Source organism: Meriones unguiculatus, chromosome 3 (assembly GCF_030254825.1).
Source record: "Meriones unguiculatus strain TT.TT164.6M chromosome 3, Bangor_MerUng_6.1, whole genome shotgun sequence".
Lineage (NCBI taxonomy): Eukaryota > Metazoa > Chordata > Mammalia > Rodentia > Muridae > Meriones > Meriones unguiculatus.
In genome coordinates this window covers 123,748,533-123,764,648 of record NC_083351.1, presented here as the reverse complement: position 1 = coordinate 123,764,648, position 16,116 = coordinate 123,748,533, and the positions used below count along the sequence as shown (strand labels likewise).

The 16,116-nt window shown below is 37.1% G+C and overlaps 1 protein-coding gene across 1 annotated transcript in view; it reads right to left on the bottom strand.

Annotated features, from left to right (window-relative positions):
* Spef2 (sperm flagellar 2) overlaps positions 1–13,494 on the bottom strand; it is a 194,739-nt gene extending 181,245 nt beyond the window's left edge. Inside the window, 2 exon segments of the mRNA XM_060380473.1 lie at positions 2,596–2,698; positions 13,334–13,494. Of these exon segments, the coding sequence (XP_060236456.1) occupies positions 2,596–2,698; positions 13,334–13,391 (161 nt within the window). The 5' untranslated portion in view covers positions 13,392–13,494.
* Positions 13,495–16,116: the final 2,622 nt, after the last annotated feature.

The following is a 16,116-nucleotide window of genomic DNA, read 5'->3' as shown; positions in this document are numbered from 1 at the left end:
TCAGCTGCTAGCTACTCCAGCACCATGCTTGCAGGCCTGCCTGCTTCCATATTCCCTACTGTGATAGTAATAGACTCGCAGCCAGAATGGAACTCTAAGCCTAAATAACCTTTTTCTTTTAAATGTTGCCTTGGCCCTGGTGCTGTCTCAAAGCAACAGATAAGTAACTAGGACAATGCATTATATTATTTTCTATGTCCAATGCTTAATAATTATCACACATGCAGATAAACAATAAAGAATGGTCCACACATACAAAAAAGACTCAACAGAAACTCCCTGACAAAGCCTGCAAAAGACTTTAAAATAGATACTAAAATATTTTCAAAAGCTGAAAGAAACAACTTTTTAATTTGAAGAAAGAATGAGGAGAAATCCTCAACAATAAGAAATAAAAAGTATAAAAATGAGAACCAAATAGAATTTCAGAGTTTAGAGTTACTACGGGAATTCAGCCCAGCTAGTGTGGTTAGCAGAGACCAAGACTCGGAGTTATCCTGCGATGAGACATTTACCATAAGAGTTCAAATACATGTTTAAGTGGACAGAAGAAAAGATAAAAACAAAAAAAAAACAAAAAACAAAAAAAACCTGAAAGATACATTAGCTGAAATTATTTAGGAAAAAGACAATAAGAAAAAAATAAGAAATGAGTACAACTAATCCACAAGTAATCAAAAATATTTAAGTTGAAATTCAACCAAATGAAAAAGAAATATATCTCAAGGACATCACAACTAAGTTATAATTTAAGTTACACAGTAGAAAAATATTTGCAAATTATTTATCTGATAAACTTACTGAAGAATATGAAAATAACATAGATCAACAATGAAAATGCAAGCAGACTTAAAAACAGGTAGCATATCAAAATAGACATTATATCAGTGAAGATGAATAAATGAATAACTTGCAAATGTAAAGATATTTAATATTATTAGAAATCAGAGAAATACAATTTAAATTCACAATGCAATACAAGTTCAGCTATAATGGGAGGAGAGGGAGAGAGGAACTGGGAGAAGTAAGTGGAGGAGAAACTATAATCAGAATATATTGCTTGAAAAATCTATTTCTCATAAAGACATGAAAAAAGATAATCACAAATGTTGATAGTATAGTGAAGCTGAAACCCCATATACAGCTACTGTAGATTTTAATGGTGTGGTTGCTTTATCAAACAGCTTATGGGTGCTTTCTTCTATATTAATTTATGTTCTATATGATATATTCACACATATATATATCACGGAAATAGCACTCCTAAACATATAGTCAAGAGGAATAAATACTCAAGAGGAATAAGAACATACCCATGCACAATAAAATATCCATAATAAATAATAACCCCACTGGAAAAACTCAAATATCTACTGATAAACAAAATATGGCATGTCATACTCATGCGATTGAACATTACCAGTAAGTAAATAGTAATGAAGAAAGGGGCACATAGATGAGACTTGAAAATTCACCCAAAGTGATAAAAGCCAAATAAATATGCCCATTTTCTGAATCCTTTGGTAAGCACCATATATAACAAGTTAATCCAGAGACAATAAGCTTTCAGGCACCAGGGCCTGAGTATCACAAATAAGTAACTATAGTAAAACCAAGGACAATGCATGCAGAGGACCTAAAACCCTGACTCAGATGTAGCCCACAGACTCAGTCTTCAAGTGGTGCCCTAGTAAGGGGAGAAGGGACTTTCTGGCATGAACTCAGTGGCAGGCTCTCTGATCACCTCCCCCTGGGAGGTGCAGCCTTGCCAGGTCACAGAGGAAGACAAAGCAATCAGTTGTTCTGAAACCTGATAGGCTAGGGTCAGATAGATGGTGAGGAGGACCTCCCCTATCAGTGGACTATAGGAGGGGCATAGTGGGAGAAGAGGGAGAGAGGATGGGATTGGGAGGAGAAGGAAGGGGGCCACAGCCAGGATATAAATTGAATGAATTGTAATAAATGATAATAATAAAAAAGAAACAAAAAAACACCCAGTCACATTGAGCCATACACTTGCAAGTGATGAATTACAGCCTAAAATTATACTTCAATATTATTGTTAAGACAAAATTGTGTATTTTTATTAATAGTTAAGTGTACTATATATTTTAAAAACACAAATAATATTACTACTGTTCACCAAGAAAACTACATTGCATTCTGTTTCTTCTCTTTACTGAAGGAAGAATCAGGCCTGGGAGATGGCTTAGCAGTTAAGAGTGCTTGCCACTCTTGCAAAGGACCTGGGTTTGAGTCCCGGCACCCACACGGTGGCTCACAATCAGCTGTAACTCCAGTCCCAGGTGATCTGACACCCTCTTCTGGCCTCTGTGGGCACTGTGTGCATGGAGTTCACAGACATACAGGTAAACATTCATACACATAAAATAAAAAAATAAAAATTACAAAAAAGAAGAACATTGAATTAACAAAAATGGCAGGGAGAAATCTGGCCTAAGGCTGGAAGAAATTAAAATGTGACTTTCCTCCGAAGCATTCTTGTTTCAAACACATTTGTTGTTCTCCTTTGGATTCTTAAGACAACAAAAGTATTGACTTTTTTTTTTTTAAGGATGGAATAACTTTACTAACCTGCTCTCTGAAAACTCTGAAAAATCACTCTGAAGTTCAAACTTGCACAGAACTTCTCCAATTAGATAGCCATTAGAAAATGCCTTTGCAAATGACTTGGGACCTGAATTTTAAAACATTGAAATAACAGTAAACACAATGTTATCGTGTGATGTATATATAATCAAGCTAGCATAACAAAACATAAACACACAATGTCTTGAATATATTTATAGGAACATCTCTTAACAATCAAAGTAAAAGATTTAACAATAAACATTAAGATCTCCAAAGACAAACCAGTAGCTAATGATAAATACATTTTTTAAAAGTAGGAAATTGTTTCCAAGTAACATTAACCAAAACACAATACAATTAAGATATAACTTTAATCTAAAACAACCATAAAGGTATTCCACGAAACTATGCTCTAAATACTTCAGCTATGTCTTTAATCTATAGCTGTAGCAATTCTGTCCAATTGCAATGTAATCTATTTTTCTTTAAATACATATTTAATTTTAACCTCTAAATTAGTGGAAATTTTACTAAAATTATCTGTGCTTTAAAAAAAAAAAAAACCCTTACTGACCACAGCTGGGATCTCATTTCATGGTTCAAAGCGGTCACCAATGTTCAGTTTATATGCAACAAGATGATGAGAATATTTCAGAACAGAGAGTGCTCAAAGAATGCCTAAGGAACAATCTTTAAATGTGTTTGGCATTCTTAACGATGCAAGTTCCTCTTCCTGCAGTCAGAACAGTTCAGAGCAACAACAACAAAGCTGACAGCAAGTGCTGGTGAGTAGACGAGGAAAGGCACAGCCTTAGTCACTGTTGCCGACTCTGCCGACTGGGTGCAGCCACTATTTAAAATGGTGTGGAGAATCCTCAAAATTCTAAGACTATGTCTACCGTATAACCCAGCTATGTCACTCCCTGACATTCTTCAAGGACCCCACATCCTAGTCCGCAGATACTTGCTCCTCAGCCATAGACATTCTCACTCTAGTCATAGTAGGCTAGCTAATGGACACGATGTAATTGCCCGCCGACTGATGAATGGACGAATAAAATGTGGTGCAAACAGACACTATTCTATTCAGCAGGAGAGGAAACTGAAATCGTGTGGTCTACAGGCGAACGGAGGGAACTGGGAACTTTTACAGGGAGGTAAGCCAGATGCAGATGTGTTCTCTTATTCTTTCTTCTAAAATGTCCTTAGGTGTAGGTGCAAAGAGAGTGGTGGCAGGGGAATGAGGTGACCCATTCAAAAGGCCCCGCTCTGTGCCACTGTAAGCATTTTTACATCTGACCCCAGGACATAATTTTATATAAAAATTTCTTGATCTGGAGAGGACAGGAACTCTACAAGAAGAGCAACAGAACCAAAACAATCTGAGCACAGGGGTCTTTCCTGAGACTGTTATTCCAACCAAGGACTATGCATGGAGATAACCTAAGACCCCTGCACAGATGTAGCCCATGGCAGTTCAGTATCCAAGTGGGTTCCATTGTAATAGGAACAGGGACTGTCTCTGAAATGAACTGATTGGCCTGCTCTTTAATTACCTCCCCCTGTGGGGGAAGCAGCATTACCAGGCCACAGAAGAAGACAATGCAGCCACTCCTGATGAGACCTAATTGACTAGTATCAGAAGGAAGGAAAAGAAGTTCTCCCCTATCAGTGGACTTGGGGAGGGGCATGCAGGCAGAGTGTGGAGGAAGGGAGGGATTGGGATGGGAGGAGAGAGGGAACCACTGGGGGGGGGATACAAAGCGAGTAAAGTGTAATTAATAAAGAAAAAGAAATAAAAAAAATAAAAAAATTCTTGATTTTTTTTCTCACAGAACTTAATATTCCAATTTTTAGGGTGATCCAACATGATAATGTCTGTTACTTAAGGACATTTCCTTAAAAAGTCATGACAAGTCTAGCAGTGACCAGTGGCCTTCAGTAAGCTTGATCATTGTTTCAAAGTTATTCATCACAGAACACGCTCATTCAAGGCTGATGGATTTAGGCTCCTAGTTAGTCACACCTGTCCTTAAGAAACCATCTTTAAAAAGAAGACACCTCTGGCAGGACAGTTCATAATTCCTAGTACACACTACCTCCATGAAATGTCCTTGATGACCAAGGTGCCTCATGTCCTTACTGTAATGGCCCCACCAAAGAACCTTGTGATGATTGGGGTTAACTTTCATTAAATGTCATGGGTGCCATCTGATATGATTCTTCGGTAACCTAAAGCTAATAAAATCCCGAAGGCTCCTTCCTCTGTAGTCAGACCTGTGCCATCATCCCCTCCCACACTGTTGTCACTTTCTTTACCCTTGAAGATCTCCTGATGCACACCCGAGCTGTTCCCTGGCCTGGATGCCAATCTATCTCTATTGTTAATTGCACATTTCTTGTGAGTGTCCTCACTACTCTTTTCTGTAAAATCTCTACTCTCTTAGTTTTCTAATCAGCCATTTAGCCTAGAGACATCGTCAGTCTAGATATATCTTTCTTCCAGGTCCTAGGCTTTTGGGGTTTGGGTTAAATTTTAAAGTACATTGCTTTCTGTTCATAAATGGTTGCTCTGTCTCCTTCCTTCACGCTCTGCTCTGCAGCTTGCACTGTGCTTATTTATGTCACACCAATGCTTGGAGGTCAGCCTGTAAATAACTAGGATACAGATTAATACTATCCTGTCAGCTGTGATATAGCAGATAAATGGTCGGTAGCAAAGGATTTACTACAAAAAGGATAAACTTAAAAATAAACTCATAATTCACTTCCTTTGAAATGGCATAAAATACTAATCATGCAACTCTGATAAAGTTAAACTCATAGAAAGAGTAATCAGTTATTTATTTCACTGTCAGAATAATTTATAGTATATATAATTTATATAATACATATAATTTATATATATTATGTAATATTTATAATTCATAATATAAAACATTGAACAGCAAATTTTTATACATAACAGACTTTGATTTTATTGTGTGTCAGCTTGACAAGAAGGTTACAACGAGTAAAAAATATATTAAGTGGTAAAAGGAACAAAAAAAGATTGTTCAAAAATGGAACAAACAGGAAAAATACACACAAGACATGAGGCAGAAAGGAAAGGGGAAGGAAAGCATGGCTGTTGGAGATGTAGATTAAAAGTGAACACACCGTTCACAATTAACAACACATAACAAGCCAAAGAGAAAGGAAGGAACATAAGGAGAAGGTAGGTCAGGGAGAGACATAGTAACAAAAACAGGACAAGCATCTCTCCCTTTTGTTTTATTGTGTTTTTCTCCCCACTAAGGAGAATGACTAATTCCGTAGCAACCGCCTCCATAAATTAATCTGTACAGGACAATGAACAACAGGTAATATAAGGAACGTGGTGGGGCACTTTTCATCTTTAACACAGCCTCTCTTTCATCTAAGATCGAGGTGGTTTAGTGGGAGCTCAACCCCACCTGCAGCCATGGCCTGGTTCTCGTCCTTGAAGCTGACACATGATAAAAATCTGTAATGTGGTCCTCTGCGATAAGTCTGTTGGGCTCCGGCAGCAGGTGAAATGGCTGTGTAATTCTCTATCAACTTGGCCCTGCACTAGTTGGAGAAAACACGTAAAACCGCGCACACTTCAGGGTGGTGGGAGGGGCTTTGTTTTATTCCGGGTCTGTGTGTGTACCGCTTAACCTTACCCAATTAAACAGCCATAGTTTTTTATATGTAAAAGAGAATGGAACCTAGTCCACAAAGAATTACTTGAAAATTAAATGAGACGTTGCATGTAAAGTACCTGAGGTCATGAGAGAGCCACTGTGTGTTCAGTGATAATGTTATTGCCATCATCACACTCTTCTAATTTAAGAAGATGGGTCATGTTAGTTATACAGGACACACACTCAGTAACAGACCTTCAGTGGTGATGTTACAAGCATACTCCTTCAAAGGTGATTTCAGTGCTCAGTAAGCAAACATCTGACAGTTGCCCTGAAACCCAGATATGAGCTCACCCTTAGGGCCAGGTATGCTATAACACCTTCACCATCCTGGTCAATCATCTAAAGTCAATTGATTTTAACAACAACAAAAAAAAAGTGTTGAACTGTTTGCAATCAATGAGACAAAGAAACATCAAAGAACCCATTGACACTTCCTATCAGCTATTTCAACAAAAGAAATAAAGGACAAAATTTCAAGAATTCTGGCTTTTGGTTTGTACACAAGACTGGAACTTGTGCCACTTTGTGCTCACTGGTCTTTAGATCTTTTGGACGGGATCAAAGACCCTGTCTACATCTCAAGTGCATGCTCTGAAATCAAGCAAATTTACTTTCCTTTGAAAGAGACAAAGGCCACTCTGGCAGCTGGGAAACAGCCTGCTTCTATGGGGCCTTGGCATTATTTAGAGCTGGCAAGCACTCACAGGAAGACCTTGGCCTTCTTCTGTTGAGCATAACCAATTTCACAGCACAATAACTGCAGATAAGGCTGGATTGTGGTCCTCATAGATCAAACAACAAACCTACCACTACTGTATCTGAACTCAGACAAAACCAAGAAGCTTTCCAAAACCCTAATGTGACCAAACCTCTCCTAATCTGGCTAGTATAAGCGTTGGCTCCTTCCTTGCTGCTTCTCCCTGTAGCTAGCTATCACATTAAGAAATATAGAGACTTTCCTAGTCTTTGAAAGGATTGGATTCACGGTGAATCACTGTTTCCAAGAACCCTCCTCAGCACCACCAGGAGCCTGAGTCCTCCCTAACACTGTCACACAGAGGAGCTGCACACATTCTCACCTTGTAACCGCTCAATGAGCCAGGGTCATCCAGCCACAGCTGTGCCCTGTGGCTTTCGCCTGGAGTAACTTGACCATTTTTTCCTTCATATGATAATATGAAGATGATATAAGGAGGGTTGACCTTTGCAAGTTTCTCCACTGAAGGAAGGTTTTATCATAATTCTCACAGTTCATTATCTGAAATGAAATCTTAACCTTCATGTCATAGAATTTTAATGATGAAAATATTTGGTGTCATTATTTTCACACAACTCAGGTCTTAAAACTCTTGGGGAGGGGCATGCATGCAGATAGGTGAGGGAGGGTGGGATTGGGAGGGAATGAGGGAGGGGCTTATGGGGGATACAAAATGAATAAAGTGTAATTAATAAAAGTTAAATAAAAAATTAAAAAAAAACTTTAGGTCTGGTTCACAGGATGCTATCTGGTTTTAGACCTCCTATGTTGATGTCTAGTGAAAGGATTCTCTGTTTCAATAAAGAAAACTGTTGCTTAGTAGCTGGAAATACAGATATATTGTTGCCTACTAGAAACAATATGGTTTTTAATGTCCCTGAAGCTGAAATATCAGAAAATGTGTAGTGTAACAACACTTTGTTAAACGGGAAGGGACATAGGGACAGCCAATTTATTAATCCTAGCTGTAAACCAAGCCCTAAGAAGATATGACTTAATTTATGTATTAATACAACAAAGAAGAATTAAATAATTTCTTGTCTTTGTTCAATTTCTGTTATTGTAGCAGAACAACACAAGACAGGTACTTATTTAAAATCTTTTCTCACATTTCTAAAAGATAGTTCTGCACTAAGGTGCCAGGACCTGGCCAAGGCCTTCTGGCTGCATCACAACGTGGCATGTGGTGCAGGTGCAGGGGAGTGCTTAAGACAGACACAAGAAAGAGACCGAACACATCTCTCCATTAGGATCCCAGCCAAAGAAAAGTTAACTCTGCAGTAATAAACTAACTCTATGAAAGTAGATCCCACGAGACTCAAACAGCCCTGAAAAGGTACTACTGTGAGAACCATCAGGAAGGCAGTTATATTTTAGCATAAGTATATTATTTTATAACATAATAAAATTATAATATCATAAAATATGTATTAAGTAGGACTATTTATATAGTTCCATTTTAAAAAGTAAAACTTGAGATTAAAAACAAATAAACCTACAAAAGTATCTAAAAAATGTATAACCAGCTGGGCATGGTGGTGCAGGCCAGTACTCCTAGCCTATAGCGGCCAAGTCAGGTGGACTGTCATGCATTGTAGGCTACTCAAAGCAGGGATGGAAGACTGTGTCTCAAAAAGCCAGCCAAATGGACTGCAAAGGCTGCCCATATAATTTAAAGCAATTCTCAAGAACTACTAATATTTCACATAGAAAGACTAATATTGGCATTTGTGAAAACCCACCCACATTAATAATGATCTTAGAATATCTCTAAAAACCCCAAACTGAACTACATTTAAAAATACGTAAACAATATTCTTTGTGCATATTGATTGACAATGTAACAATATATTGTAACAACAGAAGAATGTACAATGATTGAGACTTCAGGAGCTTTTAGTTGTAGGAGGAAAGAGAATGCTTTTAAACAGTGTGTCTTTCTTAAATATTGTGGGGTGGGAAGCAAATATAATCCAATTCTATATTCTTCAATAAATTGATAAAGTGTGTCTATCATAAATCAAACATTAGCTTCATTTTAGGATTGTTCTGATAATAGATCATTTCTAATTTGTGACAAGCAATTTGATTTACAAATTTGTTTTCCTCTGAGTGTGCCAGGGAGTTATGTACCGTGCTAACTTGCTAATAATGCATCGTCTGATGGCCTTCTCCCTCTAAGAAAGTGTCGCCCCATATTATAAAATCCACAAAGACTGGTATCATAGAATTCTTTTTTTTAAAAAACTTGCTTAAATTAGTAAAATCAGTCAGAAAGCTGAGGTTTTAAATGTTCAAGCTTCCTTTTAAGACACAAATAGATCAAAAATCATGATTTACTTTTGTTTCATTCATATGTTATTGTGGAATATTTTATGTGTCAGGAAATATGCTGGGCACCATTTTAAAGCAAGAAACAGAAAAATGTTAAGATAATGTTGACTAAATATCTAGTACTGGCCAGCATTGTACCTGTTATCATTAATAATTTACCTGTTATCTTCCCAAATACACATTAGTCATGACTTCACTGGGAAGAAAAATAAGACCTAGAGATTATTGTTCCCATTTCTGCTCTGAAAACATAGAGGTATGTGTTTACTGAATGCAGCCTTCCATTCGTTGTGCCTTTATTAGTATTAATTATAATTTTTATGACCACAGATGAAATTAAGATACATATAATCAATTTACTTAGATTTTTCAATTTACCCAATGTCAGAATCCAAGAGACATGCACTATGTTTATGATTAATCTGCTCTATGCAAAGAATTTGAAGCCATGTTTGGGTTACTATTGCTATAATAAAACACCATGACCAAAGTCAAGTTGGGAAGGAAAGGGTTTATAAAGACTTATACTTCCAAATCCATAGTCTATCACTGAAGGAAACCAGGACAGAAACTCAAAGCAGGGTGAGATCCTGGGAAAATGATTAAATTAAATATGGCATATTGAAGGCTATTAAGTTTTCTTGACTAGATTGGACTCTCCCTCTTTTAAAATTAATCAAGCTCTGCAGGGATTCCCAAGAACATGCACTACCACTTGCTCATGTGGAAGGTAACTATGATCCATTGAGATTATTGGAATACCCTTTCTCTACTGTTGATAAACAGAGTAGCTCGGGACCTAGCTTTCATGACGATCTGGAATCAACTCACTTTGGCTATCTCCCAAACAAATACATATTATTTAGCATTATCAAGGCACTTACATGGCAACCTCACCTAGTTTGTGTGTTTCACAAGAAATGATTGGACTGATCCACTCTATCAAACACGAATAATCTTACCTTTGCTGTTTAACCATCTGGGAATTGACTTATGTCTTGAAATCTTATAACTTGCCTGAGAGGTTGAATAGTTAAAATTCAACACACACACACACAAACCAATTAGATGATAACCCTTAAAAGTGAGTTTAAATGAATGCTTGGAAGATAGATTGCTTGATCAACAGATATTACTAGATAGATACTCTTAACTGTAAACACTAATAAAAAATAGAGTACCTAAAAGCAAAAGTAAAAAAATAAAATTTAGGCTTGTATCCTAGCTCTACATTCTATTAAATGTGTATCACTAACCAATTTCCAAATAGTCTCATTATCATCTTAGTTTTGAGACATTGCTCTTATGCTTATTTTAAACACCAAACTAGTGTAATAGTCTGTGTTATAAGTATATAAATATAACAACTTTCTTGTTATTTCAATTAACATATTTTATTTGAGAAAATAACTTTTTAAAATCTCAAAAAATATTTCATTGCAAAAGCATACATGTTTTAACTCAAGTTTTTTCCTCTTATTTTTCATGAAGTTTGACTCACACTTTGAATTTCTCATTTCAGTACTATAGTGAAGCAAAACAAGCTCAATCTAAATAATGGAAAAGCATGAAAGAAATATGTAAATCCCTGCCTCCTCAGGGTAGCCAGCACTGACATTCTAGATTATAGCTGTACATACTTTCATTTATGTTAGTATAAATAACAATGTAAAAGTTTACAAACATGTAAACTTTTATATTCAGTGTATATAACAATTCAGTACATCACAGTGTATAAGCTCTATTCCCCAACGCCTGTGAATGTTTGTATATGTATGTTATATTTGATAAAATCATAATTATGCTAATTACATTAAACTACAACATTTTTGTCAAAAATACACAAAAATCTGCCATGTCAAAATAGCTATCCCATTTGTTCAGTAGTTGCACAGTATTCCATGGTACACAAAAACATAGTGTTAAAAGATGTGCATCTATTAATATGCTTAGGACTGTTCAGATGGTTTCTGTACCAAAATCAACATAGAAATATAGATCTTTCTTCAATATCCTTAAATGTTGATGCTTTATAAGATGACTGAAGATGCAAGTGATATTTTGTACTCACTGTGCCTGTTCCAAGCATTATTCAATGCTTTACATGTATTATGTCATTTAACCTTGATACTGATAAAGTGTCATCATAAATGCTGTGTTTAGGTACAGTGAACTTAGGCTACAGGTTAGTAAGCAGTGAATAAGAGATTTAGAGCCAGGAAGTCTGGTCTCTAATTCCTTCCTCTTAACACAGCTCTTCCAGAAACCACAAAATTGCTTTCCTCAACTTACACTGTTTCTTTATATCGTAAGTTTTACAAATTATTCAGAATCTTCCCACACACCCACGGAACAGCTTATCTAATGAAAAGGCATCTACAAGAATCAGTGTGTTCCCTCAGGTACACAGCAAAGCCATCTCAATAACAAACACAATTGAATATACTCTCTGCGCTCTGGATAGCCCTTTACATGGCATAATTTGTCTACATCAGAGGCTGTCTACTTAGACATCTTGTAGCAATTGGGATTCAGAAATGGCTGTATTGCTGATGTTTAAAATGAAATTAGTGTGGGGTGTCTCTGCTAACAAGTTCCAGATTTATACTGCAGGAAAATAGATGCTGGGAATTTTCCATTCATAGCTTGTGGTGTTACAATTTTTATTTAAAATGTCTCCAGGCTTTTAATCTTCACAGAATGAAGTCATACCTTCTTTCCAACCCAAATTACTCATAATTATTAGTATTATAACAACATCTAGTGTTTTCATGTTTATGATAATTTTATTTACTTTTTCCAAAAGTGTTTTACTCTGCAAGGGTCCTATGGACTTCAGGGAATGGTGTGGATCTCATTATAAAATAAACGAACAAACTTAAGCTAAGAAATGTGTAGTTGTTGTCCAAGAACAGTGCAACTTTAGGCGAGATACTGCCTCTTTGGACAATATGGTGAGAGAGGAAAAAGAAATGTTGAATGCTAAATACTGTCCTGAGTTTGGCCTCATATTTGAGCAGAGAAACAGAGGCACGAGGAGACAGACAAGACAGAATTTGTTATTGCTTATAGCAGGGTGGAGGTGGTTTGGCAAATAACGATCTAATATTTATGTCTCAGGAAATTTAACTTGGGATGCTCTCCGCTGCAGATCCTTGGGCTGGTAGGAGATATCTCACCCCTGCACAAACACTACTGATCCAGCAAGTTCTAGGTCTGACCCAAGGCTGTAAACTGGCAACTGCTCCCATTGATGGCTGCTGCCGGAGAGGCAAGGGCTCCTCTCGAAAGTCAGATTGAAGTAATTAGTTCTGAAAACGTCTTGCCTGGAGGAAAATCCATAGCAATTGAAAATGAGCTCCTAATGAAGAGACAATAATCCCTCTCCCCGAAGAGGAGGAAGATCACAGCGAAGTGCTGGCTTTGGAAGTGTTTGGTTGTCACCAAATCTGAAGTGTTTGTAACTCCCTGGGCCGTAAGAGTTTAGGAGCTTTGTGTACAGCTTCATGCCATAAGGTTAGCTGAGGAAAAAGTAAATGGTACCACTTCTACATTTGCTGTTAAACAGGGAGAGTGCGGTTGGATCCAATTTATACTGGAGGAAACACAGAAAACAGTTGTAATTCCCGAAAGCACACCCTCTCTGGCACGGAAGCAAAGCGAGGGTCAGACTACAGACAGAAGCAATGTCTTCTCCCCATAGGAGCAGACCAGTACGTCGAACTTAAGCTTTTCTTAGGAATACGGACTAGGTCAGAAACTCTGAGGACCAAGACTGCCTGAGGACGGGTAATGAATAAGAAGGCCCCAGGGAGGCTAGGTAGCACTGAGGAGTGCTAGCCCGCACTGTGGGGCGCTGCTGGCCACTTAGGTGGCCTCTTTCCATCAGCGCGCCCTTATGCTCCCGTCATCTGCTTGCCCCTTGGCTATGGTCACTCACTCACGGTCCGGGACACCTTCAACTCCTGGTTGAGCCACTGGCACAGGATCTCCGACATAGCTCACTGGCGCCTCTGACCACAAGCAGGTGCTAGGAACTTGCTAGGAAGATAAGTCCGCTGGACTGCGTCTTCCTGTCGCCCAGGGCAACCAGTTGCTAAGGAAGCGCATCCACGCTAGAGCTAGGTAACCGGCTCACAGACAAGGAGAGCCAGGCCACAGCCATAGATATCAGAAATTGTTGTCTGCCCCCTACTGGCTTGTAAGACCCGGAGCTTGTGCTATTGCAGAGGGTTCCGAGAGCCTGAGAAACAACTATAACATTAAATAAAAGGTTTCTGTCCCCGACGGTTTGATCCCACAGCTTGCTACCTCTTCTCTATTTCCACCTATTATTTGCCTACCTTTTTTTTTCTGTTTCCAATTGAATTTATTGCATAACTAATAAAACAGTATTTCATTTAAAAACCATTGTCAGTTGAATTAAAAACTTTTATTTCTCATCTGTAAATAACTAAGGATAGACTGTAGAGTTACTTGAGATCATAAGCTGGTCTGAAAAGCGATAATGTGTACTGAAATGCAACTTGTTCCATAAAAGCATTAATTCTTTAAATTATTAACTGCAGTAGTCTTCATAATTTAATTTTGTACTGTCAATAGCCTCACAATCAGATGTGTGAGCCTTTCTGTCTGGGCTTTAATCTCACAAATTCTCTGCCAGAACTAATGGCTTACTGCCTTTGAACCTCACCGTTCTTTTCTACAGATTTAGATGAAACACTTGCTTTACAAGTTGTGATAACTAAATGGAAATTCATATACTCTGATGCCTTGCTCCTCGTAGAAGCTCAGCACAGGTTTTGAATTTGTTTCTTTTTTTTTCCCTAAGGCTATGTGAGGTTTTGTAGCTTATCAGCTGCCTGAATTTTAAGTAGATCAGAGTTGCTTGTATTTCAGAAGTCTTAGGCAATTATTTTATATAGCTCTTTTGCTTTTAGTCATGAACAGTTCTACATCTATTGCCACACAGAGACTCAAGCAGTTTTAAAAATAACAGAAAACATGGAATGTAATAAGACAAAATATATGTAGATGAATGAGGGATAGTTTTTCTTTATATATGTATATATATATATATTTATATACGTGTGTGTACGTTAAGTTTGTGTGTGTTTACATGTAAGTGTAAAAGGTATTTATTACCATGCTCCAATGGGTATTTACAAACTCATGGTCACACAGACAGCCTTGACAAAATCGTGTCAGTCAATTGTAGGTGGTTTGATGAGATCAAAGTTGTAGTAGACTATCCCAAATAAATGTTTGTGCACACTGCACACACACACACACACACACACACACACATACACACACACACACACACTCAATGACAGAAATCAGTCAATAATAATATTTAAACTTTTTGAAGCTAGAGGATAAAGATCCATGGAAAATTCTCTATGCTCTAGTTTCAACTCAAGCTTATTTATAAGCCACACAAACTTTTACTTTAGTCCCAGGGAGTCACTAACTGTCATATTTCTTTCTACTCTTCATAAGATTTTATTGTAATTTAAATATCATGCTGTATCAAATTATCCTGCATTTCTGCATACTTCTGACCCACTAATCTTATCTAATCCTACTATTTCTTCTAATTTATATAAATCTTAGTAGTTTCTGCTTTTGAACTAAAAATTAAATGGCAGAGTTTTCTAGTTACTCTTTAATGTAGGTTGTTCTATTCAGTGAATATTTAATTCCACATTACAGTCCACTTAGTTCCATCATGAGTAACAACACATCATGCAAGTTTTGGAATTTTTAAAGACTACTTGTACCAAATCATGTTCTTTAACTAACGAAAAATTTCTTCCCCCATTTTACTCCAGCTATCACTCAGGGACAGACTTTTCTCTCAGGTCAAATAGGCTCAGACGCACCAGGAGAATCTGAATGGACACATTTGTTTTCTATTTTTGCAAAGCTAAAACTGTTGAAATTCTGTGGTACGAATCAGTATGTGCCAAGAGGCCTTTTAGCACACATCACTTATTTTACAATGTATGAATTATGTTGTGCAATTTATTATTCCTTTGTGTTGTTGGCTGGGTGCAATTACTCTGGACTTAAAATGGTAATCACAAAAGGATGTGTGAACAAGGGAAATGCCTTTTCCCATGTTTTGCTTTTAGTTATGACCATAATGAAAATCAGTGTGGAAGTTTTCAAAAGCTATCAATAGGTCTATTAGATGACCCAGCTATTTAACTCCTGAGGATACACTTAAGGAATACTATATACTGCTATAGAGAGATTTGCCTCTCTGTGTTCACTGTTTCTGTACTTAGAAGGGCTAAGAAATGGAAATAGCTTTAATGTCCATTAACTTAAGAATGGACAACGAAAAGGACTTATACACACACCGGTATTTTATTGAGCTATAAAGAAAAATTAAATTATTATAGGTAAATGGCTATAACTTGAAAAAATTATTAAGAGGAGTAAGTAAAGAAACAGTATTCCAGATTCTCTTTCATATATGTATCCTAGTTTTTTATATTTAGATTTATATATTTAGCTTAAAGTACTGGTAAAAGCCAATAAGATAGTAAGCGATTACTGGGGGTCAAGAAGAAGGATTTTAAGAGCGAGGAGATTGATGAGTATAGTTTTATAAAGAGGAAAAGGGGAAATCATGGAGTGGGCTTAGCAGGGGGTAGGGAGGGGAGAGAGTGGTGTTTCAGTTTCATTTCATTTGCTGTGATGGAAGGTAACTAA